Below are 15,684 nucleotides of genomic sequence, written 5' to 3'. Positions count from 1 at the left end.
CAACTGAAGAGAAGTGACTTATATAGGGCCACACATCTAGGACTTGCCTGAGTCCAAATTTGAACCCAGAACCCTTCCATTTCCAGGCCTTGTTCTCTATCCACTGAGCCACCTAGCTGCTCCTTTATGGAGCATTTTTTAAATATATGTACTCTTTTTTTTTTAAATTAAAAATTTTTTTAATAATAAACTCTTCTCCCTCAAATGACTTCCTGTTTGCTTATCTTATCATACATATTTTAATCTCTTCTTTCTTTGAAAATATGAGCTTGTTGAGGAGAAGGACTGTTCAAATTTTGCATTTATATGCTTACCTATCATAGCACCTGGCATATTATAGTCACTTCAAAACGCTTGTTGAATTACATATGCATTTGAGATCATTACATTTACCTTCCAAAGATCATGAACAACTGAGCCCCTCACAAGGAAATGAATGATGTACAAGGCACTCACTACTGAGACCTGAGACTTGGGTTTTAATTCTGGGTTTGCCTTTTCTTGTTTATAATAGTCTTGACTAAGGCACACTGTAGATTTTGATTTCTTTGTAAAGATGGGCTAACAATAGGTTCCCTAAGGGGGCAGCTGGGTGTCTCAGTGGATTGAGAGCCAGGCCTAGAGACGGGAAGTCCTAGGTTCAAATTTGAACTCAGACACTTCCCAGCCATGTGACTCTGGGCAAGTCATTTGACCCCCATTGCCTAGCCCTTACCACTCTTCTGCCTTGGAGCCAATACACATTATTGACTCCAAGACAGAAGTTAAGGGTTTAAAAAAACAGACAAACAAACAACAAAAAAACCCAATATGTTCCCTAAACACTTGTAGGAACTACAAAGCAAAGTGACCAGTGAGTTTTGAAAGAAATATAAGTTTTGCAATTGAGGTATTTTTGAATGGACCAAATCTCCTTGGGCCCCACTCCTTTTCTCTCCACCCTCCCCTGCCCCAAATCAAGCAGAAAGTGGCAAAATATCTATATCTCGAGGGCAGATTTGCAGGAAATAAAGAAAAGAAAAGTTAAGCAAAAATTGCAGGCTTATGTGTGTTCATATGAAATTTTAAAACTCCAGTTTTTAAGACCTCTTATGCTAGATCTCAAATACTTTCTTCCCTGACTACTTTTATAAACTCATTGTAAAAAATTAACAACCATCATAGTTAACTCCAATTTTTTTTTCCTGCATATAGCCTCCCCTTATCCTAGTCTTCTGGGCTTCATAAAGCAATTAATTAATTTGAAAACAAAATCATAACATCATAGCTGAAGGGGACCTCAAAGGCTGTCTAATTTAACTCCCTCATTTTACATGAGGAAAAAGGCCCAAGAATGTTACTTGGCTCGCCCCCAGAATCTAGTGTAGATATCTACATCTTAAAACGAGCCGGAATTTTAGATTTGACTCTCAAATGTGTAGTCTTTCCAAAAAAGATGCTGCTAACTTAAGGAATATGCAATGGGTCAGTATTCAGAATGCCAGCATCTTGCACATTAACAAAATTCATAACATGAGTCTTGGCCCTAAATCTAGAACACTTAATTAACACTCTTTATTTGTGATTTATAATGTGGGTTTATAGGCTTCTTAATCAGGATTTTAAAAATTTCCTTTACAAATTAAGTAACCAGAAACAAAACAATTAGAAGTAGGAAATAATTATTAAAATCTTATATGCAACCCAAAGTATTTAACAATGTAGAACCAAATTAATTAACAAAAAATAAGTACACATCTTCCAGACGAGGTTTGTCTGAAATTGTACTACTTTTAGCTTTATTTTTTTTTCTTTTAAGAAGAGCAACAACAAAAACAAATTATATTCAATAAGTACCCAGTTTTGGAACTAGAAATTTTGCTTTGCATCACTTGATCTAGGTTTTTCCATATTTTCTTAAATATTTACTATTTTTTATCAGAAGTATAAAGGTTTGGATTCAAGTTCTACCTTTGGCACATACTAACTTTGTGACCATGGGAAAGTCATTTAACCTCTTAGTGTCCCTAAGAAACACTCTTGAAAAACAGTTGCCCCAGTTTTGTCATAGGTCTTACTCTCCCTGCCCTCTTCAAGATCAGTTATGTTAATGGGCCATAATTTATCCAAACATTTCCAATATTATATATTTGTGTATGTATACATATATAGGCATTCTAAAGATTTTGTTTGTTTTTGCTCTTTTAAATAGGATATTATTTTCTGTGTATAAATAGAGCCTTTTTATGTTTGAGGGTAGAGAATCATTTCAATATAACTGTTAGATCAAAAGATTATTATTTTTTGTTTGTTTACTCTTACTGCATATTTTCATAGTGTGTTCAAAGTGTTTGTAGTTGTCTATGTCTCTTGATTAGAGTATTAGAGTGGAATAGTGTGAAGGCTCAAAAAATCAGAACAGATTCCTTTTTACTTGGAATCATTTAGGTATTTTTCTTTCCTGAAGGCAAATAAGAGAGATTTAATGTCTAAGGCATATTTTATTTTAACAGTCTAAAATTGTACAGTTTTATCATCTCTGACGTCCCACACCATCCTCCAAAACTAGACATCCGCACACTTTCTCCAAAGTTAGAATTGTGGAGATAGGGCCAAGATGGAACAATGGTAGAAAGCAAGCTCTCCTTCACCAAACTCCTCTAAACACAACTCCAAAAAGTACTAGGCTTAATCCAGCTGGTGAAATCTAGGAAAAGTCACCATGAATTCTTTATCTAACCCAGCTCAGTGTGGGGAGACTAACAGGGTGGTCTTAGGACATGGAGGAAGGGGTCAGTCCAGGAGCACCCACATGAGATCTTTCCAGTGAACAGAAAGAAACTACACCAGAGGAGGAGGAGATCTGTTGCAGGTACTGAGGACAGGTTAGGTGACTTAACCCGCATTTCCTAATTGCCTAGTCCTTACCACTCTTTTGCCTTGGAACTGATACTTAGTATCAATTCTAATACAGAAAGTAAGGGTCTTTAAAAAAATTAAAAAGAGCTATTATGGTGGCTAGAAATCTCAAGACAGAAGAATAGAATATCTCCAAAAAATCTTTAAGCAGATCTTCAGAGAAAAACAACTTGAGCACAAACTCAACTAGAAGACCTAGAAGAGATAAATCAAAAGTTTGAAAAGAAAGAGTTAAAAAAAAATTTTTGGTAGACGGAATGAACACGCTTTAAGAAGAAATTGGAAAAGAAATACGAGCTAAAAACCTTCAAGAAAATTAGAACAGCTTAAATAGAAGCTAATGACTCCATGAGGCAACAACAATATTAAAGCAAAATCAAAAGACTGAAAGGATAAAAGAAAATCTGAGGCTATCTTATTAGCAAAAACAACTCCACTGAGTAGTATACATGTCAGAACTTTGGGAAGGGAAAGATTTTAAAACCAAGCAAGACTTGGTTTTAAAAAGAAAGAGTCACAAAATGCAAAATAAATAATTTTGATTACATCAAATTAAAAAGGTTTTGTACAAACAAAACCAATGTAACCAAAATCGGAAGGGAAGCAACAAATTGGAAAACAATCCTCATAAAAACCTCAGACAAAGGTTTAATTATTCAAATTTACAAAGAGCTAAATCAATTGTACAAAAAATCAAGTCATTCTCCAATTGATAAATGGGCCAGGGACATGAATAGGCAATTTTCAGATAAAGAAATCAAAACTATTAATAGACACATGAGAAAGTGTTCTAAATCTCTCATAATCAGAGAGATGCAAATCAAAACAACTCTGAGGAATCACCTCACACCTAGCAGATTGGCTAACATGACAGCAAAGGAAAGTAATGAATGCTGGAGGGGATGTGGCAAAGTGGGGACACTAATTCATTGCTGGTGGGGTTGTGAATTGATCCTACCATTCTGGAGGGCAATTTGGAACTATGCCCAAAGGGCAATAAAAGGCTTGCACAAGAATATTCATAGCTGCGCTCTTTGTGGTGGCAAAAAATTGGAAAATGAGGGAATGCCCATCAGTTGGAGAATGGCTGAACAAATTGTGGTATATGTTGGTGATGGAATACTATTGTGCTAAAAGGAATAATAAAGTGGAGGAATTCCATGGAGACTGGAACAACCTCCAGGAAGTGATGCAGAGTGAGAGGAGCAGAACCAGGAAAACATTGTACCCAGAGACTGACACACTGTGTACAATTGAACGTAATGGACTTCTCCATTAGTGGCAATGCAATGTCTCTGAACAATCTGCAGGGATCTAAAAAACACTATCCACAAGCAGAGGATAAACTGTGGGAGTAAAAATACCGATGAAAAGCAACTGCTTGACTACAGGGGCTGAGAGGAAATGACTGAGGAGAGACTCTAAATGAACACTCTAATGCAAATACCAACAACATGGAAATGGGTTCGAATCAAGATTACATATGATACCCAGTGGAATCTCGCATAGGCTATGGGATGGGGGTAGTGGGGAGAGAAAATGATCTTTGTATCCAATGAATAATGCTCAGAAATGACCAAATAAAATAATGTCAATTTGAAAAAAACAAAAAACTCCACTAGTCACCTGAAAAAACCTAAAGTGGAAAACTCCCAGGAATAATGATAGCCAAAATCCAGAGCTTCCAAGTCTATCAAAAATTGCTATATGTGGCCAGAAAAAAAAGTTTTAAGGACTGAGGAGCCACCATGTCAGGATCACACAGTTTTATCAGCCACCACTGTAAAAGGGCAGATAACTTGTAATGCAATATTTTAAAAACAAAAAAGTAAATGATTAATGAAATAGGGGACTTCCACACTTTCCTAATGAAAAGACCATAATTGTGTATAAAATTTGAAGTTCAAACATAGGAACAAAGAGAAACAAAAAGAGACAGGAATGAATAAAAATAAAGGACCAAAAAAGAATAAATTTCTTACATTTGAATATAGGGAAATGATACATATGAATCTTATGAATTCTGACATTTGGGGTCATAGAAGGGGTCAAATTAGACAAGGCTAACTTTGGAGTGGTTCTACTATGTCTTGATGATCTTAAGAGATTATGAAAAAGAGAAAAGAAAAGAAATACACTGGGTGGGGTTAGGAGGAAAGTAAGGAATGGTTAGGGAAAATTACCTCATATTCAGTGTGTTTATGTAGATATCCATACAAATAAGGAATAAGGGATGTAAAGTACAAATAACGCAGAGTTGAAAAAATACAAAAATGATGGAAATATATTTCACTAAAAAAAAAAGAGAGAAGGGGTAGCAGAAATTAGAGGCAAGATTAAGAGAGACATTAGTACTAAGCAAAACATACTCTTAAGATTGTACAAAAATATTTATATGCATATTATAACATAAGATTTATCACTTGACTATTTGGATATATGATTTGGGATTTTTGGTTTTATAAGATTTATTCATTTACAAAAATGAGTAATATGGAAATATGTTTTGTTTGATAATAACATGTTTATAAGCCAGACAGAATTGCTTGTCAACTCTGGGAGGGGTAGGGAAGAAGGTGGGAGACAACATGAATCATATATAGCTTTCGAAAACTTATGTGCATATTTGTTATTAGAAATAGAAAGAAAGGAAGAAAGAAAGAGAAGAAAGATTTTTAAAAGCTCAAAAATATTTATAGCTCTTTTTGAGGTAGCAAAGAAGTAACATCTGAGGTAGTACCCACCCAGTGGGGAATGGACAGACAAGTATGTAAGTACATAAATGTGTCCAAAATACTGTTGTGTTGAATTCTTATCAGCATAATAATGATCAACTACTATTCCATTATTCCAGAGGAATAATAAATGAAAGATACTACCCACTTCCCAATAGAGAAGAGCTTGGTACAGAATGGAACAAATGGTTTTTGAACATAGGCAATATGGAAATATGTTTTTAATGAGTAACATATGTTTGTAATTGGGGAGGAAGAAGAATAAAGTTAGAATCAGAGGCTCTAATCCAACCCTTTCATTTTACAGAGGAGGAATCTGAGTTCAAGAGAAGTTAAGGGATTTGCCCCAAGTCCCCCAGATAGTAAGTAGCAGAGGCAGAATTCTAATTCAGGTCTTCAAAATACAAATCAATTACTCTACCAAAGTGCCTGCCAAATATAAAAACTAACTCTGCAAAGGCCAAGAAACCCCAAATTCAGTTGCACACTTTTTTAAACTCTTCCTGTTTTGGTGAAAAACTTCTTACATCTAATTGGGACTTTATTTGCCTTAAAGTTGCATTACATAATATTTAAGTAATTAAAATTTTAAAAAATTAGATGGAATCCAGTCTTTAATCTCCCAGAAAATCTGATTATCTGTTCTCTAATATATCTTAAAATCACTGTAGTAATGCAGAAATCTTAAGAACAGCTTAATAACTTGTAACATTTATGCCTATTTTCTTACCATGCTATTCCTTTACTGGATATTTTTTTATCCCAAAGTGCCATTGTTCTTCATTTTTTCCTTTCTCCTTTTACCTCTCCTTTATGTTTTTTCTTTTGTTTGGCATATTTTATAGCTATTCTGACAAATACTGTTCCTGAAGATTAGATGATAGCCCTCCCTCCCACACTCACCCGTTACATTACATTACCCTTCAGCAACTCTGTGAACCCAGAGATTATGGTGGGACCAGTAGGTAAAATATAGCTTAGCCAAGGAAAAAAATCAAATGTTATTGTTCACTATTTGTACCAAGAATTTGATTAACATGCATTAGGTCACATTGCTATGCCACCAGCAAGACTAGCCCTAATCAGAGTTGATTTTTTTCTCTTAAGATTTAGTATTGACATATATTCCATTTGGCAAATATGTAAGTGCCCACTATATCAGACACTATGCTAGGTGCTGAAACTACAAAGACAAAAAAAAATATTGTTCTCAAACCTTTTCTCGTTAACATATAGATAATGACATGAAATGTTTTTAATTTCTAAGATGTTTTACTTTTTTTTTTTAAGAAAACCAAATTTTGACCTACCTTTAGGTTGTTTAAAATTTGTCTAACAGTACTCAAGAAAATTTAAAAAATCACTTTCTGGAATTTCCTCCCCACTTTCAATTTATCAGCTGACAAGCAATTGCAATTAAGAATTTCTTCAGTTTCGTCATTGGTGGTTATTAATTTGCATGGATAAATTTAAACCTTTGCTTTCAGCTGGGTCACAGGATGGGACTATCTGATATAAATATTTAATTCTACTGATTGAGTCTCCCTATGGATAAAAAAAAGTCTCCTTCATGTTTCTTTTCAAAACTTAATATCCACTCTTGCTTCCCTATTCTTAAAAATGTTTGGGGCTAAATATAGACATGTTACTAGTTGAAATATAGATCATATTACATAAAATCAGGGAAAAATATGAATTCCTAAGACATTGTTAGGGTAGAACTATATTTGAAAGTGAAAACAATTGTGCATTATTGAGTTTTCTATTACCTGTTGAAGAAAATTAAACTTCTTGATACCCAGAACTAAGTTGAACTTAAAAAAAAAAGAAAAAGAAAAAAATTATAGGCCAATAGAAACAAAATTAAATACATCCTTATTAAGGTACTTTATCTGTTTGATTTCTTAAAGTAATTTTTTATTTATTGTTATCTTGAATTTGAAAAACCAACTAACAGGCACATTTTCCTGAACACAGAGAGAAAAGAGTACAATTTGAAACCACAAAATATTATGTACAGCTTGATTTTTAAGTAAATAATAAATTCAGTACATTTCCAAACTTCTTGCTTATCTCTGTCAACCTCTGGGCTTTCTTCTATGGGTTTTTTTATATGCTAAAGTGATTCTCCTTTCTTTTCTTTCTTTGGTTTCACTATCACTATCCTCCCTAGGCATATATTTTAAGGATGCATCTATTGGGGAATTACTTTTTTGCTAGTATATTTGAATCATTTCCTTATATGTATTGAGTATCACCTTTATCAAACAGACTTTCTGCAAAAAATTTTTCCTTCTGTTTGCCTTTTCCCTTCTAATCTTATCTACATTGATTTTGTTTGTATAGAAGCTTTTCTGTCTCATGTAATCAAAACTATCTATTTTATCCCCTATGATCTTTCTACCTCTCCATTGTTTCCTCCCTCTCTCCCTCCTTCCCTCCCTCCCTCCCTCCCTCCCTCCCTCCCTCCCTCCCTCCCTCCCTCCCTCCCTCCCTCCCTCCCTCCCTCCCTCCCTCCCTCCCTCCCTCCCTTCCTTCCTTCCTCCCTTCCTTCCTTCCTTCCTTCCTTCCTTCCTTCCTTCCTTCCTTCCTTCCTTCCTTCCTTCCTTCCTTCCTTCCTTCCTTCCTTCCTTCCTTCCTTCCTTCCTTCCTTCCTTCCTTCCTTCCTTCCTTCCTTCCTTCCTTCCTTCCTTCCATCTTAGAATCAATACTGTGTTTTGGTTCTGAGGCAGAAGAGTGCTATGGACTAGTCAGTGGAGGTTAAGTAACTTGCCCTGGGTCACACAGCTAAGAAGTGTCTGAGATCAGATTTGAACCCAGGACTTTTGATTCTAAGCCTGGTTTTCTATTCACTGAGCCATTTGAAACCCCCCCCCCCCATCTCAGTTCTGTCCCCAGAGCAAGTAACAACAGGTTAATCCTTTTATAAGATAATGATTCACATACTTGAAAACAGTTAATGAAGTCCAACTAAATAATATCCCAAGTTTCTTCAACTCATCCTCATAGTATAATCTCTGTGCCTTGCCTGCTGTAATTTTAATAAAGTGGAGAAGAAAGAGCCCAGGATTCAACAGCAGAAAAAAAATAAGGTACAATGGAAAGAACACAAGATTTAGAATCAAATGATATGAGTTTATATCTTTGTTCTTCTCTAGACTAGCTATACTTTCTTAGAAAAGTCACTAAACCTTTATCAGCCACTATTTCCTCATCTGTCAAATGAAATGGATGAACTAGATAATCTCTGAAGAGAAAGTAAGTTGCAGGACTGGAAAGAAAATAGATTTTAATAAAAAACATTCCTACCTGAGCTATCCTGGTTAAGAAAGAATCCATACTGAAATACTCTATCTTCCATGGTTTTCTTTCCTCCTTCCTCCAGTCTCTCATTTTCTACCATTAATAAGGTCTATTCAGGTCCATCAGAACATTATACATAGTAACTGCAATACTGTGGAATGATCAGATGTTATAGTCTTTACTACTAATTCCAGTGCAATGATCCAGGACAATTCTGAGGGACTTAGGACAAAGAATGCTCTCTACCACCAGAATAAGAACTGTTTGGAGGATAAATGCAGATGAAAATATATGATTTGTCACTTGTTTATTTGGTTATATGTTTTGGGGTTTTGGTTCTATAAGATTATTCACTGACAAAATGAATAATATGGAAAAAATTATAAAATTAACAGTCTATTCAATTCCCAATAGTTAATACACTACTGAGTATAAATATTCGGCCATAGTATTTTCTAGAAAAAGTAGATAAAACACAATTTCTACGTAATCACTGTTCTTTGTTACAATTTTGTAAAATTTGTTAAATTTGTTAAATTTGAGGTTTACATCTTCCTACAATTTCATTTCATATGTGTACATTTATTTTGTTTGTATAAAATGAGGTGTGAGTGGCAAAAAATAAAAAGAGCAAAAGACATGAACTAGAAATTAAATTGCTTACGTAACTTCTTGGTCAAAGAGCAGCTGTGATTCGACCATGCAGAGCTATTTTAGTCCCAGTCCCTATTGCCTAAGGTTTTTTGAGTTCTGGACAGAATATCCATCCATCTGGCCATACTGAAACAACTAAAGGAATTTTAGAGGATCATTCCTGACTGCTATGAGAAGTAGCAGGAACTGTTATTTAATCTTACCCTCTTCTTGAATATCCTTCTTTATACTACCTCTCCTTTTCTGTCCAATTCTTTTATGCATTGGAGAAGATTTGTGCACCAAAATGTTGCTTGGATTCTTTTTTCATTTGTTTTATAACCCTCATCTTCTGCCTTAGAATCAATACTGTATATTCGTTCAAAGGCCGAAGAGTGGTAAGGGTTAGGCAATGGGGATTAAGTGACTTGCCCAGGGTCACACAGTCAGGACATATCTGAGGCTAAATTTGAACCCAGGACCTCATATCTTCAGGCCTGGCTTTCTATCCTGTGAGCCACGTAGCTATCCCCATTGCTTAGATTTTGTAGCATGGAAAACAGATAATGTTTCCCTATGCTTTTACCCCACCAACCCATGTAATAATATCATAATACTGGGGTATGAAATGTAAGTGCAAGAAGGGTCATGGAGGATTTTTACTTTCCACCAGTATTTAGTACCTACTTTGTGTCCATCACTTGCTGTATACTGATTGTAATAATGGAGAAGGATAAGACATTACAAGGAATATAGAGTATAATTAAGGGAAAATAGTATATAGAAAATAACAGCAAATAATTCAAATATTATAAGAGCTGACATTTACAAAGAGTTTTAAGGTTTACAAAACATTTTACATGCATTTCATTTTGGACAATTCATCTATTATTCAACAAAGATTTATCAAGTATCATTTGTGTGCCAGGGAATGATTAGGGTTCACTGCTCTCTTCTTGTTTTCCTAACAATATTTATTTCCTAATAATTCCTCAGTCTCCTTTTTGTAAGATCATCCACATCTACATCTCTATTCATAGTTTATTCTAAGACTTTGAATTGAACCTTTTATTTATTCACTCTACTTCCTCCTAGTGACCTTATCAGTATCCCAGGGTTCATTTAATATGTTTTTACAACAGTCTTCCAGATACTCTATGTCTAGCACAAGTTTCTCTCTTGAATTCTAATGTCCCATCACCAACTTTTGAACTCAAGAGTATCTTAAAATTAATGTGTCCAAAACAAAACTCATTATCTTTCCCCTAAACCCTCTATTTTATTATTTGAGATGAGGGCACCCCAATCATTTAAGTCAACTGGGGTCACAATTTCAGAGTCATCAACAGTTTTTCACTTTTACCCCCATATCTAATCAGTCAGTTGCCAAGTGTTGATTTTGTCTCCACAAGATCTCTAATATCTGTTCCCTTCTTTGTACTCTCATAGCCACCAACAGAACCTCTAGCATGGACTATCATTGGAGCCTTCTAATTGGTGTCTGTGTTTCAGATTTTTCCCCTCCCACATCCTCTTTACAGCTTTCAAAGTGATACTCGTAAAACGCAGACCAGATCAAGCCATTCCTTTGCTCAAGAAGCTCCAGTGGCTCCATATTATTTCAAAATTAAATTAAAATTCCTTTGTTTGCCACATTTATTTACATTCTTTCTGTCTGCTGTCTGCGGTCTGCCAAGGGACCACTCACTGGAAGCTCAACCAAGAAATGGAACCAGTTCAGAGATGCAGTGAAGGAAACATCAAAGGCAGTCCTAGGCCCCAAACAACGCAACCACCAGGACTGGTTTGACGAGAACAACACTGCTATTGAAGACCTATTGAGGAAAAAGAAGAAAGCCTTTATGGAGTGGCAAAATAACCCAAACTTTGCTCCTAAAAAGGACAGATTCAAGTCTCTCCAAGCCACGGCACAGTGTGAGATCAGGAAGATGCAAGACTGATGGTGGGAAAAAAAAGGCAGAAGAAATCCAGCTCTTTGCTGATACAAAAAACTACAAACAATTTTTCAGTGCCCTCAAGACTGTCTATGGGCCATTAAAACCCACCACCACTACCTTCTATCCTCTGATGGTGACACTCTCATAAAAGATAAAAAAGGCATCAGCAACAGGTGGAAAGAACACTTCAGTCAGCTTCTCAACCGACCCTCTTCAGTCGACCAAAGCACCCTTGACCAGATCCCCCCAAACCGCATCATTGAACAACTTGACGTCCCTCCTTCAATAGAGGAAGTCCAAAAAGCCATTAAACAAATGAGTGCAGGCAAAGCACCCAGTAAAGACGGGATCCCAACCGAGGTGTACAAGGCCTTAAATGGAAAGGCGCTCCAGGCATTCCACATAGTGCTGGACCAGCATATGGGAAGAGGAAGACATGCCCCCAGAACTCAGAGATGCCTCCATCGTAGCCCTATACAAGAACAAAGGCGCACGAGCAGCCTGTGACAACTACAGAGGCATCTCACTCTCCACTGCTGGAAAGATCCTCACCCATGTTATACTCAACAGACTCCTGTCATCTGTTTCAGAGCAGAACCTGCCTGAATCACAATGTGGCTTCTGACCAGATCGCAGCACCATTGACATGGTCTTCAAGGTGAGGCAAATGCAGGAAAAATGCCTTGAGCAGAAGCTCTCTTTGCAGATGACTGTGCTCTCATGGCCCACCAAGGAAATCATCTCCAAACCATTGTGGACAGGTTCTCTACTGCAATAAAACTGTGTGGCCTGACTATCAGCCTCAGCAAAACAGAGGTGCTGTTCCAACCTGCACCAGGGAGGCCAACGAACCAGCCGTGCATTACAATCGAGGGCACGCAGCTTTCTAACGTCAACACTTTCAAGTACCTGGGCAGCACCATCGCCAACGACGGGTCCCTAGACCACAAGATCAATGCCAGGATCCAAAAGGCCAGCCAGGCACTCGGGCGGCTGCGCTGCAAAGTCCTCCAACACAGAGGTGTGAGCACTGCAACGAAGCTCAAAGTGTACAACGCAGTGGTCCTCAGCTCCCTCCTGTACGGTTGTGAGACATGGACACTGTACCGGAAGCACATGAAACAGCTGGAGCAATTCCACCAACGCTCTCTCCGGTCAATCATGAGGATCCGATGGCAGGACCGAATCACCAACCAGGAAGTCCTCGACAGAGCCAACTCCACCAGCATCGAAGTCCTGGTCCTCAAAGCCCAGCTACGATGGTCTGGACACGTCATCCGCATGGATCCCCAGCGAATACCAAGACAGGTATTCTATGGTGAACTGTCAGCTGGACTCAGGAAACAAGGCCGACCAAAGAAAAGATTCAAGGATCAGCTAAAGTCCAACTTGAAGTGGGCTGGCATGACACCAAAGCAACTAGAACTCGCTGCCTCTGACAGAAGCAGCTGGCGAACCCACATTAACCAGGCCGCCACCACCTTTGAAGATGAGCGACGTCGACGTCTTGCACTGCATGTGAACGCCAACACCAGGCCACAACCGCACCTCCTGTAACAACTGGCGTCCCATGCCCCATGTGCCACAAACTGTGCGCCTCAGCCTTTGGACTTCAAAGCCACATGAGGGTACATCAATAGGTGATAATGCACAAAGACAATTGTCATTCTCCGTCACCGAGAGACTACCACTACCTCTTTTCAAAATGCAAAATATATTCCCCCCTGACCTCCCTTGGAATAGAATCTCTGGCTTCCTTCAAAGCTTAGTCAAAGCACGTGAGCTTCTTCTTGAGGTTCCAGATGCTAGAGCTTGCTCCTCCAAAATTATCTTTAATTAATCGTGTATATTTTCTGCATATAGTTATGTTACCTTGAATAGCTTAGTTGCTCAGCAGATAAGGTTGGATGGGGAGTCAGGAAGACCCAAGTTTAAATCCAGACTCAGAAACTCACTAGTTATTACCCTAGGTAAAAAACCTCTCTCAGCCTCTGTTTCATCATCTGTAACATGGAGATGAAAAAGCTTTATCTGCTTCACATAAGGTAAGAATCAAATGAAATAACAGATGTAAAGTGCTTTACAGAATTGGGACCCAGAAAAGATATTCCTACTCTATATAGAAGAAACTGTCTTTGTACGCTTTTTTTTTTCATAACTTTTTAGTGGTTATACTGGTAAGTGTGGAGTTTATACATGTCAAAGATTTATCTTGGGCTCGCTCACCAGAGCCTGAGAATATTCAAGGTAAACAGACCATTTGATCGTCAGTACATTTTTGACTGATCTTCTACCAGCCGCTCAGCATTTTCCTTTTTGTGTCTTAAAATACTTTTAAAAATGGGGTCCTTATACTCCAGCACTCTTAACCATAATAGTAATATTTCTAGTTTAGTATTTCTCTTCATTCAACAAACATTTATTAAGCACCTGGCACAAAGGGAATGTTGTGCAAAGTCTGATGTTCTTAGAGAACGTATAAACCTAACTTTTAAATCTTGTTATTAAATAGGAGCTGTCCAAGATCACAATGCCAGTTATATTTAATGAACCACTGAGCTTCCTACAGCGACTAACAGAATATATGGAACATACATACCTCATCCACAAGGCCAGTGCATTTTCTGATGCAGTTGAAAGGATGCAAGTATGTAATCATTATTAAGTATGTCCATTTGTATTGGTTGTGTATCTACAAAATACAAGAAATTCATTGTTATATAGTTTTCAAAAAAGAAAGGTGTTTCTAAAAAATTATTCTGGAACTGTCAATAGTCGATCAAGAGGTTGGGTTGTTGGGTTTTTTGGGGCCCGCTAGATGTCATAAATTGTGCCTGGCACTGGGAATATACTCTACAAGGGGCAATGTAAGCTATTACATATATTCTTTTCTCTTTTGGTTAAGTACCTATGATAGGTATGCATCCTATGATAAGGTACCTATAAAGTACCTATGATAATGCATTCAAGATTTTAAGAACAGGAACACAAATACAGCCCCCTCTAATCTTAACTACTGGGTTTATTAGTAGCATAAAAACCACTATTAGAGCATTCACTCAACAAAAGTAATCAAGGAGACACAAACTTCCAGTGCACTGCAATTTTGGATTCTCAGTTTGGCCTCATTTAAGGATATTAAACCACATACATAATTGCAGCCTGAGAAATGATGCTTTTCAGGATATAGACTAATTTAGAGTTGCACAAATAGCAATAGTATTTATGTTTTACACTGAAGTAAATAAAAGGAACTTTAAAAGGAAACCATTACTTTGTAGGTCCCCCAATTAAACGTCTTTTTGATGCTGTTGATAAGTAACAAATATCACTAAATAGCATGTCCCTCGCTTGTTTACACTTCTGTTGTCTATCCTATAGTAGATGAAGTTACACATATGGGGGTAAATGACTAAAGAAAATTGTCTAGGGATCCACAATGTTGCATAATCTGCCCTTTAATGAAAAGCTGAATATGTAATCAAAAGTTATTAGGTCAAACGAGATGACCCTGTTGGTTAAAACTAGTAATTTCTTAGGATACCTTAAAGGATGTGCTGCTATAATGTGAAGAACCTGGGATTTGGGATTTGCAGTTAGAGGACTCATTCAAATTCCTGTTATCTCATCATTATGTGTGAGACATTAGGTACTGTACTTCTTTGGACCTCAGTTTTCTCATCTATAAAATGAAGGAGTTGGACTACATCACCTTCTAAAATTCCATAAAGCTCTAAATCTGATTCTACAATTTCTTTAAAAGAAAATAAAAGCTGAGGAATTAAACTACATATCCATTGAACTAAGGTCATTGACATCAGTATACATCAGTGGTTCTTGCATTCCCCTAATTTTGCTAGATGTACCCCCAAACTCTTCCCAGCAATTCCCCAGCTTCTGTCTCAAGCTGACAACTTGCTCTCTGCCATTTCTGGCCTATTATTAAGAAGGTCAGAATATCACCTTGTATTACCAGATTTGATTCTTGGGAAAATAAGAAAGTGAGAAAGTGAAGGAAAAGAAGAAGCAAAGGTCCTCAAGGAGACCAAGTAATTAGTCTGAAGGCCTTACTCCTAGGATTTCTTCCTCACAGCAAGGTGCTATGATGTGAGCAATGACAGCAAAGTATAATGTATACCATCTAGTGTTATACAAAG

At 37.0% G+C, this 15,684-nt stretch overlaps 1 protein-coding gene across 11 annotated transcripts in view; it reads left to right on the top strand.

Moving 5' to 3' along the window:
- OSBPL1A (oxysterol binding protein like 1A) overlaps positions 1–15,684 on the top strand; it is a 333,490-nt gene that overhangs the window by 277,040 nt on the left and 40,766 nt on the right. For all 11 annotated transcript variants that reach the window (XM_007487597.3, XM_056823805.1, XM_001362403.4 and 8 more), the window contains one exon: positions 14,040–14,174. In XM_007487597.3, the coding sequence (XP_007487659.1) occupies positions 14,040–14,174 (135 nt within the window). The remainder of the gene's footprint in view (positions 1–14,039; positions 14,175–15,684) is intronic.

The sequence above is a fragment of the Monodelphis domestica genome, chromosome 3, assembly GCF_027887165.1.
Source record: "Monodelphis domestica isolate mMonDom1 chromosome 3, mMonDom1.pri, whole genome shotgun sequence".
Taxonomy (NCBI): Eukaryota; Metazoa; Chordata; class Mammalia; order Didelphimorphia; family Didelphidae; genus Monodelphis; species Monodelphis domestica.
Note: the sequence above shows the minus strand (reverse complement) of the source record. Positions and strands in the feature narration are given on the sequence as shown.